The sequence below is a fragment of the Benincasa hispida genome, chromosome 12, assembly GCF_027475165.1.
Source record: "Benincasa hispida cultivar pf3 chromosome 12, pf3_genome.v1.1, whole genome shotgun sequence".
In the NCBI taxonomy this organism is placed as follows: domain Eukaryota; kingdom Viridiplantae; phylum Streptophyta; class Magnoliopsida; order Cucurbitales; family Cucurbitaceae; genus Benincasa; species Benincasa hispida.
Genome location: NC_143489.1, coordinates 30564135 through 30577446, shown reverse-complemented (window position 1 = coordinate 30577446; position 13312 = coordinate 30564135). Strand labels below are relative to the sequence as shown.

General features: G+C 33.1%; 2 protein-coding genes across 2 annotated transcripts; both read right to left on the bottom strand.

Annotated features, from left to right (window-relative positions):
• Window positions 1–276: 276 nt before the first annotated feature.
• On the bottom strand, window positions 277–2168 carry LOC120067476 (B3 domain-containing protein At1g05920-like). Its single transcript, XM_090308567.1, has one exon. It carries the CDS (start codon window positions 1484–1486, stop codon window positions 737–739), a length of 750 nt encoding a protein of 249 aa, XP_090164693.1. The 5' UTR covers window positions 1487–2168; the 3' UTR covers window positions 277–736.
• A 674-nt stretch (window positions 2169–2842) lies between these two features.
• Window positions 2843–11940, bottom strand: LOC120068180 (phragmoplastin DRP1C). The gene is made up of 16 exons (XM_039019885.2): window positions 11483–11940; window positions 11325–11388; window positions 10803–10910; window positions 10030–10131; window positions 8818–8868; window positions 8651–8712; window positions 8079–8169; window positions 7922–7986; window positions 7442–7636; window positions 7164–7283; window positions 6993–7063; window positions 6232–6457; window positions 5176–5226; window positions 3916–4150; window positions 3568–3707; window positions 2843–3345 (listed from the first exon to the last, which is right to left on the bottom strand). Exons 1-16 carry the CDS (start codon window positions 11612–11614, stop codon window positions 3220–3222), a joined length of 1839 nt encoding a protein of 612 aa, XP_038875813.1. The 5' UTR covers window positions 11615–11940; the 3' UTR covers window positions 2843–3219.
• Window positions 11941–13312: the final 1372 nt, after the last annotated feature.

The window sequence follows — 13312 nt, the reverse complement described above, 5'->3', positions numbered from 1 at the left end:
GCCTCCTTTCCGGTTTTTTTTTTATATTTAAATAATTACTTTTATTAATTTACTTTTCAATGAGACTCTCGTGTCCTATATTTATATTTATAAGGAAAATGAATTAATGAGACAACAAATGTAGATAGTTGATGGTTAATCGAAGAAAACAAAAATCTCCAAGTAAATTTTTTGTACGTAATTTGTATCATAACCGTGGGCTCACATGGTTTTGAAAAAAAAAAAAAAAAAAAAAAAACCTTTATCTTAAATATTAAAATAATAATTAGCTTTTCTGATTTCTATCTCTTCAATTCACTTCCTCATTCTCATAGTTTTCCCCCTCCTTCTTCCCCTCCTCCACCGGCCACCGTCTATCACCGCCGTTGGCCGCTGTTTATGTTTTTTTCTTCTTTCTTATTAATATCTTTTTCCTTTCTTTTTATTTCTTTGTATTTCTTTTCTCTATTACTTGATCTTCTCCATGTTTTGTTTCTTTTCGGTTTTTTTCAGTTGAATTGCATGAACGGTCGCCGGCACCAACGACCTCCCCCAAAAATAATTTTTAATTCATTAAGAAAATTGCTAATTTTAAGATTGCTGTGTGAAACTGAAAATTTTGAAAAGAAGAGGATCAAGACGAAAGGATTTTGTAGGAAAACTCAAAAGTCAAAGAAGAAAAAAAGTCTTAGTGAAATAATATTCCTTACATAATCAAAACACTACAAAATCAGCGAGTTGCTAAGAGCTTCAATTCTTAATCACAACCATGAATTAGCTTCACCATTGCAAAACAGAGACGAAAACCACCCTCGTTTTCATCATCTTTTCTGAAGCTCCATAGTTGAATATGGTCTCCACTTTTTAATCCTCTTTCTTTCACAAATGCATTCCACTGTGTCATCAAACAGTAAACATCTCCACTCCCGATCTTCCACTTCTTCAAACAAATGTTTCTTTCTTCAAGAACATGATCCATTATCACTACATTCAACCCTTTCTTGTTCTTATTTTCTTGTTGGCTCAGCAACCTCCTCTCCTCCTCTGTTGCGAAATCGAACAACAGTTTCTTTTGTGGGAGGGACAAACGTCCAAGATTCTTGTTTAAATCCGTATCTTGAAGTTGTTTCTGAATCACCAGATTAATTTCGTAGCCACCCATCTCCACGATTCGGTCTCTCATCGCCGCCGGCATCTCAGGAATCGACGGGAATTTGCTCTGCCTTGCCCTCTTCTTCCTCGGTGGTTTCTTAGTAGCAGCCGTCGTAGGAGGGTTCTTCCTTTTGTGGGTGTTTTCATATTTTTTGAGTTCACAATTGCAGAAGCTTTCGACATCGGAAACAGAGTTTGCAATGGCCATAAGAACAACCGCAGCCTCCAACATGGAGATTGGGGGTTTGGAGCTTTCAGCTAAGTGTTGTTCTTTCTTTCCGGCACCAGAAGAGCCCCTTCTTCTCCGAGGTATGTAAAGTTTGTTCAAATCAGGAAGACCAAGCTCCATTCCCATTATTTCGTAATACAGAGATTATTTTCAGAGTTTCATAATACAGAGATTAGTTTCAGAGTGTAGAAGAAATTGAAGATGGATGGGTTTTCATTTATTAGGATTTAATTTCCTAATTTGATTTCAATCTTCAGATGGTCTCTCTAATTCCTTTTCCGACTTCACTTTGTTACCGTTGGATTGAAATTTAGTTTAGGAAAATATTTAGAAAATCTGAAGCGGAATGATGTTATTCGAGTTTGTTTCCATAAATACTCTGTTTCTAACGGTAAGAAACAGAGCCAATGAACTCCGGCGAAAATCCGATCAGAATTTTCACTCCAATATTCCCACTATTGTTCATTTAATTATTGTAACTAATTTCTCCCTCTGCCTTTAACTATTTGAAATTAGCCTCTATTTTTCTTTTTCTTTTTTCCGATGGAATGTGTTCTTATCTATTAATAGGTTCCACATCAAAGTTAATGAATAATTCATTCGGCAGCTCGTAGACCACCTAAAAAGGAATATTTATTATTGGATCCATATCCTGCCATAAGAAGTCCGATGGGAGCAACACTTTAAATTTTTTTTTCCTTTTTTGGGTTGTAAGCTTGTAATTATTAACTAATACATAATGTGTTATTTTATTTGTTGTTGCAAATCTTTTTATTACATCGATATATTTTGGGTAGCAAATATAATTTAAATTTAGTTTTACCACTTTCTTTTTTGAGAGACTAATTAGGTTGATTGGGGTCAAAGGTTGGATCTCATTTCTATAGTTGGACTAAAAAAATTTGTATTCTGCTCAATTTTTTTTCCTTTCTAAATTTTGGCAATAAAACTAGAAGTAGAAAAATAAGTAAGTTTTAAGGATATATATATTTTTTAAGGGTATTAATAAAATTTCTGAAAATTCATGTATATTGTTTAAACAAAATACTCCCTGTTTCCTTCTAAAGTTAACTATTACAAAAATTTTGATTTTTTTTTTTTTTTTAAGTTTAAGGTATTATTAAAACTTGTGAAAATTCAGAGGTATTTATTTTAAAATGATACAAATTGAAGTCTATTTTCTATAATTCAACCTTATTATATATAATAATTTATTTCAGAACAAAATATTAGCTTTTTTCCCCTTTAAAAAAGGTACAAAGTTAACTGTTCATAGGTATATTTGGCACATGTTCATTAACTTATTTGTTTGGTATTTTTTTCCTTTGATTATTAACTTCATCTGTCCTTACTATTCAGACGAGTTATGAATAAAGCTGGCAAACTAGGTCTGAAAGAATGATATTTAAAGATAAAACTTTGAATAGAACAATCCGTATAACTCATAACTTTGAGGAAATCCATGTCCATAACACCATCCACTTAAGCCAACTCTATTTACTATTTCAGGTGAAACTGAGATCAATCAATGACAATGATGTCTTCTTCTCGGATCTATAAAAATTTATGAAATAAAATTTAAGAGCTACTTATAGTTATTGTACACAATGACATAAGAAATGAATGGAGAAACCTTTTGAAGAAATGAATGGGAGAAAAAAAACGACAATTGTGCATTGTCGATCGTAGGCTAGCAACTAAAATGGTGCTTTAACAACTTGCTTGTTCTAACCTATTTTCCAAGCTGAAAGGTATTGCAAAAAAGAATAGGGAATTAGTTTGTCCATAATGAGATTGAGGTCCATCTTGACAAAGTTTCGTGTGATAAACAAAATGTGAGTAGCTCGAATCCGTGATCCTCATTTCCATGCAACTGAGTCGATTTCGTCTCGAGCTGACTTGTAAAGCTCGAGTCTTTTAGCTATGGTTGTTCTTCTCTCCATCAGTGCTGGATCCTCATCCAACATAGCACCAAGACGTTCCTTCTGCAATGATGCAATGGCAAAATATAGTAGATTTTTCAATGCAATAATAAGTTTACTTTAATTATTTTTAACAGTTGAATGTTATAGCTTCAATATATTCAGAGTTTCAAACTAAGGGACGAGAAAGGATGATTATTTTCTTTTGAGGGTAAATTAGGCAAGGAAAACTAAGTGCACAGAATTTGCTTCAAATTTATTGTTGGGTTCATTAAGAAAACATACCTCCCTTTTTCCAACTTGAACATAAAAATGGTTTAGTAATGATCTCTTGGCCTCTCGAACTTGACAGTAGACGACAGCTTTTGGAATTGAATTTTTCAATGTGTCACAAACCATCCCAATATAAGAACTCACATTTGAACCTAAAACAATCAACAAACTCAGCAATCACATGGTTTGGTGCTATTTTAGTATACTCAAACAATCATGAGCTCTTGTGTAGACAGAATGAATTTGAAATTAACTAATAAAGAAATACATGTATTCAAGTATGTGCGTGTAAGTATAGCAAAAAAATATGAGTTGCTGCCAAATAATGTATATGCATATATAAGCAAGATATGACTGTACCAATCCTTCTGAAATGGTTATCTGTATAGCGGTCCGCATTTGGTCCCGTTGGGGTAGGATTAGGATTTTTGTCTGGTTCCATATGCAGCTTTCGGAAAAAATCTACGGTGAGGTAGCTAGACTCCATATCAACCAACCGTAGAACTGTTTTTCGACTTTCTTCACGAAATCTCTCTAATGCCTCTGTTGCAGCTGTTGCAATGTCCGATTGAAGTGTTGGAAATCTTTTCAGTTCCTGAAATTTGTGTTAATCCAAGGAAATCTTATAAATTAGAACATGTTTGCACTTCAATCAGTAACAAAGTACTGTATTAATGAATGTGAAGTTTCAAAAATAGTCTTACATGTGAATTTATAATGCCATATAGATATAGAAATGTCATGGGAAAAACTATTTGACTAAGCATTAATCAATAAGAGCTCTTACCCAATGTTAGATGTCTCATCTTTAATCATCCAAACATATTATATACCAGTTGAGCTATACTCACTTTGACGATTAGAATATTTATTTGATATAGCTTAACTATATGTCCAAATAAAAATGAACACTTAATAATGACTTTTCAATTTCTAACGATCACAAAATATTGTTAGAAAGAGAAAAGCATTACTCTAGTAATCCTTCCAACAAAAGAAGTGTTGAAAACTCAGAATTCTTTTGTTCCGTCCTTTTATTTTGGTTTTATGGAGGAACTTCAAACTATCCCCAACTATCAGTTTCCAGCCTCTAGATGTTGAAAGAATTTCTTCATAGTCTAACTAGCTACATTTTTTAGGATGTGAATAATGGCTTCCATGTTCTCACTTAGGGACACTTGTTGGAGAAAATAAATTTAAGCAATCTTTTTCTTCGGGAGTTTATAATTTTGCATCTTCCTCTTAAAGTATTTGTGACTAAATATTTTTCTAATTACTCATCCACTATTTATGCCAGTTAGAGTCCTTTAGAATAGGAAAAAATCAAGACATCCAAAGAATCCTCCCTTTCTCGTGGAAGGGAGGATTCAAGAGCACTTCCTAGCAACTCAGTAATACCTTACTCCAATTTTGCCAATCATACAAACAAAATCATCTTTATCCTCAAGGAGCAACTCAGTAATACCTTACTCCAATATAGTAAGGAAATTTTTATTACTTTTCATATAGTCATGCCAAATTAGCGGCAAATAGAAATTCAACTATTCACTAAGAATAAATCTCTCGAGAATAATTCCCCAAACACTATTCAAGAACACATGTTTGATTAAGAAGGTTTACCTCTGTTTCAGCTATAGATTTACGAACAAGTTCTTTCAATACAAAATGCACCTGCACAAAAGTACAAGACAATTAGTTGCTTTGATCTTGAAACCACCATGGACAATTGGAAAAACATCATCTTTACAGACTGAGCAAATTCTATAAATTCATAGAACATAGAACGCATCTTCATAGTTTATCTCAAGAATGCATAGATATTTCCAAAATCAACCACCGTTGGATTGCAAGATAATCCCAAAAAAAATCTCTGCAACATACAACTTCTATTATTTCTCTTTTAGACATCAGACATACTTCGTTGTATTGGGTTGATCTTTAGTTATTGAGCTGTCAAGTTAAAATGTCACATAAGAATACAATCTCGAATGAACATGTCCAATGAACTTTCGCCCCAAAAAGAGTTATTGGTGACAATTCAATAATCCACTCAAAGCTTCAAACATCACTGAACTGCTCCAAATTTAAATAATATCCATTGGCTGAGTGAGAGATCAAAATGTTCATAATATGTATAACATTCTTTCGAATAAATTACGCATAGCTAGAAGCTGAGTTTCATACACGTGAAAGAGAGAAGCAAAACCAAATCCCAATATGATTATAGATTGAGATCAAGTTGACTCCCTAAACTCCTCAGAAAATTATAATTGATATCAAAGTTACAAAGGGACTGATCAAATAACAGTTTATTAGATAGGCCAATCGACACGATATCTTAAATCTTTGTAAGAATGCATAAATAAACAAATAATCCAATTCGATCTCATAGCCAAAGCCCAAATTGAATCTAAACTTCAACTATTTCTAAATTTTTATAACACAGGAGCAGGCTAGCGAATAGAAACTGTAATATATATATTTATCAAACCGTATTACCAGATCACTTCATCCTCAGAGAGAAGTGGCGTTGATACTTTTTCTCATATTAAAAACAACATATACTAGAAATTTAGGTTTAATTTAATAATATAAGCAATTAAGCACACATAAATTCCATAATTTAGATTTTAGATTTCAGACAATTATCAGATAGAGATTGAATTAGAATATTACAGCATCAACAGAAGCTTCAGCCGGACCCTTGAAATAGCTGATTGAACCATCAATAAGCCTCCTGTATCCTTGTTCTGGAGCAATTAAGTGAGGCTGGTAACCATCAGCTTCACTCACAACTTTTTGGACATTTTTTAAAGAAAGATGACGATCAAAAGGTAATTTCTTCAGGGCAGCAGGTAGTTGATGGTCAAAAACTCCATATATTCTATCTCCACCAGGCCGCCTGTAGCATATATTCGTTGTAGACCATGTGAATATCATTATCAATTGGAAAAAGGAAGTTAACTTTCCAGCTGGAGAAAGATATCATGATACAATTCAGCATGAATTATATTTCAATAACTTCTAAAACTTCTCGTGTTGGTCATAGCGTAGGATTACAATTCCCGTAATTTTCCTTTTCTTTCCTCATGACAAATCTGACTTCTCATTTCTGAAGAGGATTTGTGTAAAATTCTACTTTCTCTAGCCATAAATTCACGGGGAAGAAACTTCACCAGCATAGTGCTTTAAATATCCTCGAGAAATGTTCACTGTATTATGACTCAGGACACCAAGAGCTTGTTTATTATATGCTCTTGTTAATCTTTCATTTTCATCGATGAAAAATTGGTTCCTTACACAAAAATTAAAAATTTTCGGTTCAAACTAAAACATAAAGTATTAAATTTCATAAGTTCATAACATGATAGTATTAAGAGGTTTGTGCTGATGCTCCAATCCAGATTAGAAATGCTAAACGGAAGTCAGAACATTACCCTCCATCCAGATGTTCCTTGAACACACGGTCAAAGGCACGACACATTTCTAAAATAGTGTACAATTGTGCCTGCATAGAAAACATGAATGCAGATTTGTGATGGATGCAGGGTAGAGATAATTTTATTTGCTAACTTGGAATATGGTATCCACAGGGGCTAATGCATTACCCCCGAGTCTACTGCTATAGGTCTGCCAATTCTGTCCAACTCCGCATTCAGTTCGTCAATTGTCTTATTTATCAAGGCAATGATACTCGGAATCCGTTGCCTGATAACCCTCTCCAAGTGCTGAAAACCAAGAACATAACATATGAAAACACAAATCAGCCATGCCAAACTGCTAGAATAGTCCTAGTTGTGACAACTAAATATCAAGAGGGCTAACAAGAAGAAGATGGATATACAAAATTAAAATAACAAAAAAAAGAATTAATTGGAATAAGGACCTGGGACAAAAGTTTAGCAAGATATTCTGAGCCCATCTTATGGGCTAGATGTCCATACTCAGGGCTTGTTTCAAAATATTCACGCTCCTTTTTGCGCGCAATAATCATGTCTACATTCTTATTAATATCAGCTTGTGAACGATTTACAATCCCTACCCATGGATGCTGCAACCTGTATGCTCTTCCTTCAAGAACCTATAACATTCATTTAGAGACTTTTCAGTTTTTGTACTTTTTAATTACCTGGGTAAAGCATGGTAACAAATCCACAATTAGGAGGGGTGAAAATTTTATAACAATCAAGTTCATTAAAAATGTTTAAAGTTGTTAAAAGCAATTCAAGAAGATTGGCATCATACAAAATGTCAAAAGCGGATTTGAATATCACATATTACTAAAAAATGTTTACTCTATTTATATTTCATTTAATAAAATCCGATATACAAAGTTGGTTAATACTATAAGGTAACTGAATCATACATCCAGAGCATTAGTTCCCTTGTCCATCAAGTCGAGTTTTGTAAGCACTCCAAACGTTCTTTCACCTGAAAAACGCAATAAGACAAGAGGCAAAAATCTTAGCCAATTTATCCAAGATCCACATGACCTAAAACTCCATACCCTCTTTTACATGTACCTGAGGGATCAACTTCCCTTGCAAGCTTTATAGCGTCTGAAGTTGCAATATCTTGATTAGCAGGAGAAATTGCAAGTATAATGCAGTTAGGCTACAAAATCCAAGACAATAATTAATGCAACGGTTTAGAAGAAGACAAAAAGAAATGCAAGTACACTCCATAGTTTAAGATTCCGTAGAAGACAAAATACAAATGCTCTTATTAATCTTTGACAAATGCATGCCAATGAACCAAGAGTGATCACCAAATAGCAAGAACATAAAAGGCAAAAAACTGGAATGCCTCCATTTGGCATACAACAAAAGCAAAACCCATGATTTCCCTTTATTCCCTTTATCCTTAAAATGCCAGAGAAATAAAAGAGCAGAAACTATTCAAAATGCTAAAGAATAGAAATAAAGAATCAAGGATAGCTCAAGCGGCCATAACTGCATATATAAGTGCCTACGGGTGTTTTAGATTCATGGTATTAGTGTAGTAACATATTCCAATTTCAAAGCCAAAAGAAAAATAACATATCATTGAAGACATTGATTTAAAGTTTTCGTCAAGGTTGATTCGAGATCCTTACTTTCTCAACATAAGAGCGGACCATGTTTTCAATATCTTCAACAATAGACTCGGGTTGTCCTTCTGCAAAAGGCAGGAAACAAAAGCACATTAGTTTTTTAAAAATGTAACAAAAAAAAAAAATTTAAAACGTCCAATATAAAAAACTAACTATTTCAAACAAATTACCTACAGCAACCTTTGTCAACCCAGGAAGATCTATGAGCGTTAAGTTTACAACTGCAAGAAAGGATCAGGTAAGAAGCATCATCATACGCAACAATTGAAAGAAGACAACAAACAGCATAAGAAACCAAAATTCTGAAGAAACAAGGTTAACAGGTGTTTGATAATCAAAAGAAATAATTGAACATTATTTTTTTTCAGGAAAATATTAAAAAGAGAGAGAGAGAGAGAAATAAGAAAGGAAAGGAGTCCTGCTTTACCAAAAAATCAAATATCGCCAAGGAAAGAGAACAAGATGCCACACAGGAAAACAATGGTAATACAAGGATATGGGGGACTGAGTGTCAAATCTAGAATTTTCTGAAAAACTTGTCATTTGGAGCCTGAAAAGGCCAAGAGCTAAAATCTAAAACTTGAACCCGAAATCGAGTGTACAATGGGGAAAAGGATTTGAGTATTTAGATATGCATGCATGGATTTGTGCAAGTAAGAAACCAAATAGGTAATAGAAGGCTTTCAGGTCTGAATTCACTCATTTAAGAGGATGGATACAGATGAATTTTGTATGATTTTTGTATAAGTAAAAAAGGGTGAGTAATTACAAAAGGCTTTGGAAAGGATTCACCGGTTAAAAGTTATAAACTTAACGAAGTCTAAAAAATTCTTCAAAAATTTTAGAAGTATCACTGAAAGAATTAATTTATTTTCAAATTTCCCAAAGACGTTAACAATGGTCAGCACATAATTCTGTCGACCTTTACTGTCATATATGATTGGAGCCTGGAGGGAATTGAATAAAATAAGGAGTCATATGCTTCATTGCACAGTTGAACAGAACCAATCACCTATAGATACAAGCATCCCTTGGGGTTTACAAAGCTATTGATCCTCTGTTATGTGTTAATTTAGATATCTAGGTGTTAACATTCAAAGTTGTTGAAAGATTAGAGCATCTACGACAAATCTCATAATTCAGTTTGTACCAATTAAAACTTATGCTTCAATTCTACAAAGTGAGTTTTGAAGTCAGAGTGATCCTTTATATTATAGAACAAACATTTATCTCTTCACCTAAACCCTGAACAGTATGAGTCATACTGTAGAACATTCACTATATGCTTCCAATCAGGATCCTTATATGGGCAAAATGCTGGCGAATGATAATATTCAACCTGGTGATTCCATGGTTTAATTATCACGTTTCATCTTATTTACCATTTGGAGAATATATGCTCAAATGAATTGGTATATTTGAGATTTGCTTTGACTTCCCAGTAATCCGATCAGTCTCATCTGATATTTCTTTACGCACAGAAGCTGCACATGAGAAAAGTGGACACTTTTATTTGGTAAGATGTTCGTGATTGTAACATGAATACATATTTGAATCTTATGGAGGAAGGAAAGAAAGAAAGTCCTACAGTACTAATTAGCAAGAAAATGTGTCAAAGTATTGCTAGAATTATATGATAAAACTTTACCCAAGCAGGCCACAAAAAAAAAATCTACAAACAAGCCAGAGAATTTTAATGCAGGATCAGATTTTAGTCAGACTTCCTCTTCTTCCATGGTTATGCAATTAGCTTCTACAAAATATACTCAATGTCGATAATGTACAGGAATAAGAAACCTAGGAATTTTCCAAGCTTGTAGTAAGCAAGAAACTTCGGAGATTTTGATATGAGAACAAGTACATTCAATTTAGACATAACGAAAATATGCCCAGAAACACTCTTATTTTCATGAGAATCTTTTACAACATCAAATGGAAATTTAGCTCCAGAATAGACATTAATAAATTCACAAAATACACGTCAACAAATAAAACAGAATACATTGACCAAACCTTGTCTCCAAAATTATAGGGAATGCTCGAGATTTGAAAAAGGGGATAGTGAGTGAAAATTGTGAAACTTTAAAGCTTTCTTATACATTAACCAATCTATAAAACAGTCCTTATCAGAGGAAGAAGAGGAAATACAATATACCAAAATCAGCAAACTTCTTCTTTGGGGCATGGAGAAACTCTGCATATTCAGATCGTCCTTCATCTGTCTTATGAAGTTGCAACACCAATGGTCGTCGCGTTACAATGCCTATCAATAAGAAAGATAGATTGGAGATGAAAGAAACCATTTTTCGTCAATCACCAGTAGCCAAGCACGATTCTGAAACTGACATTCATACTAACAAAGGCAACTTTCGGTTTTGAAGTGATAGACCGAAAAGAAAACCAAATACTTTTCAGTATTCAAAGAGTAACTATCGCCTAATTACTTTAATGATTGGAGCTCACAAGCATAACTCAATCAATTAGGAAATGTAAGAACCCAAAATCTAACTTCGTCTTATCGGAAGTAAAATGAAGATCCTCGAGTATAGAGTAGACCAGTGAGTAAAATGAAAAGTCCAGCATTATCAGATTAGCAAAATGAGGGAGAACGTGAAAAGGCATAGCAAATCATTTATACGCAGAGACAAAATAAGTAGAACAAATCTAGGAGATTTACCGGATCCACGAGGAAGAAAGTCTCTACCGACCACGCTTTCCAGCACTGAAGATTTACCGGAACTCTAATTTCCACAGGAATAGAAATGGATCAGAAACGAAAAGAAACAGTTACCAGATTATACATGGAAAAGAAGATGAGTTAAAGAGATTACAAACCTGTCCTCCGACGACGGCGACGGAAGGAAGAGCTTCCCAGAGGGACATTCCCTCACCGCCATGATCTCCCAAGACAGTGCAGGCTCGCTGGATTCGGTTGACTAAACCGATCAAGCTCTCCATCGTAGCCATTGGAAGATGGAAATGCGGCGAAGATCTGAGGGATTTTTTAGGGAAAAGGAGAATGCAATGAAATGTGGGGGTCTTGTGGGAAGAGGATGGATTGAGATCTGAGATCGAAGAGGGGTTGGATCAATGGCGTTTTAGGTTGGAAGATCAAATCAGAGAGGGTGGAAAATGGAAGGAAGCAGAACGAGAGAGAGATTAAACAGCAAAAACGGTTGCAGGACGCAATGACTTTTGCTTGTTGATTTTGATTGAATATATTTTTCTTGCGATTATTGTTTTTGGAGCGAAAAATATAAGCCGCGTTTGGACATAGTTGAAATTGAAATTTCAGCTTTCACTTCTTAGATACAGATATAACATAAATTGAAATTGGACATATTTGCAATTTTTTTAAAATGATGTTATACATTTGATTATTATTCCAATTATAACTATCCTTAAAAAAAAACACTTTTTTTTGCCTAAATTAATGACAATTGAGTCTATATCAACTTTGATTTATAATGATTTAAACTACATTTAGTCTTTAAATTTTTGTATGTATAAGTTAGTCTTTAATGTAAAAAAAAAAAAATCATAAAAATTAAATGTTAACTTTTATTATTTTATTATGTAACTTTGTATTTTATAAAAATGTTGAGTCTTTAATTAATTTATCATTTTATTTATGCAAAAAATCTCATTAAATCTTAACAGGAATTTCTACAATGAAGATTAAATTATTACCAATTTTAAAGTACAATGATTAAATTGTTACTTTTTTTTTTTTTTACAACATCGAAAGGAGATCGAACCTCTAATATCAAGGTTGATAGAACAAGTTTCATGTTAGTTGAGCTATACTCGGTTAGCTATAACATTTTGAATTATTGTAGTTAATGTAAATCTTTCACCCCTAGACTAAGATCTCATGTTTGTTTTAGGTTATAAAGTTGCTATCAATATAAATTTATGTTTAAGGAAAAAATCAAATTTCTTGCATACGAGCATAACTCAACTGGAATGAAATTGTACAATCAATCTCTAGAGTCTAGATCAAGGGTTTGATCCCCCTGAATGTCGAAACAACAAAAAAAAAAAATAGTGAAAAAACACTTTTGATCCATATTTCGTCTTTAAACTTTAATTTGTAACAAATTGGTTATGCCCTTTCGAATTGTTATAATTTAGTTTATGTATTTGTCAATTAGTAACAATTTACTAATTTAATTATAAACTTTAACATGTAATAATTTAATCTTTGTATCTTTTAAATGGTAATAATTTAATTCCTCTCACAAAAAAATTGATCAAAATAAATGGTCCACTTTTACCTTGAAACAAAATTTTTATGGGTTACAATCACATTTAGTTTCTAACAAATTTATAGATCTATCTAGGTAAGAAACTTCCTTAAATCCTAATAATATCTTTACAATAGAGATTAAATAGTTAACCATTTTAAAATACAAATATTAAATTATTGAAAGATGGAATTCACTCATTCCCGTCTTGAGGGATAGTAGATGAATTACTCCCTCGATGACTGATTCCGAGTCTTGAATAATGAGGCGCCTCACCCTCTCACTAGCCAGAGAGGGATCTAGTTTATAGTTGGACTATAACTAATTGTTCATTAGAGAAATCAATGTTACTTAAGAAGTTAGATATAACTACAGGGGTTAAACGATAATTTGACTTAGTTGTAGTTACGAACAATTC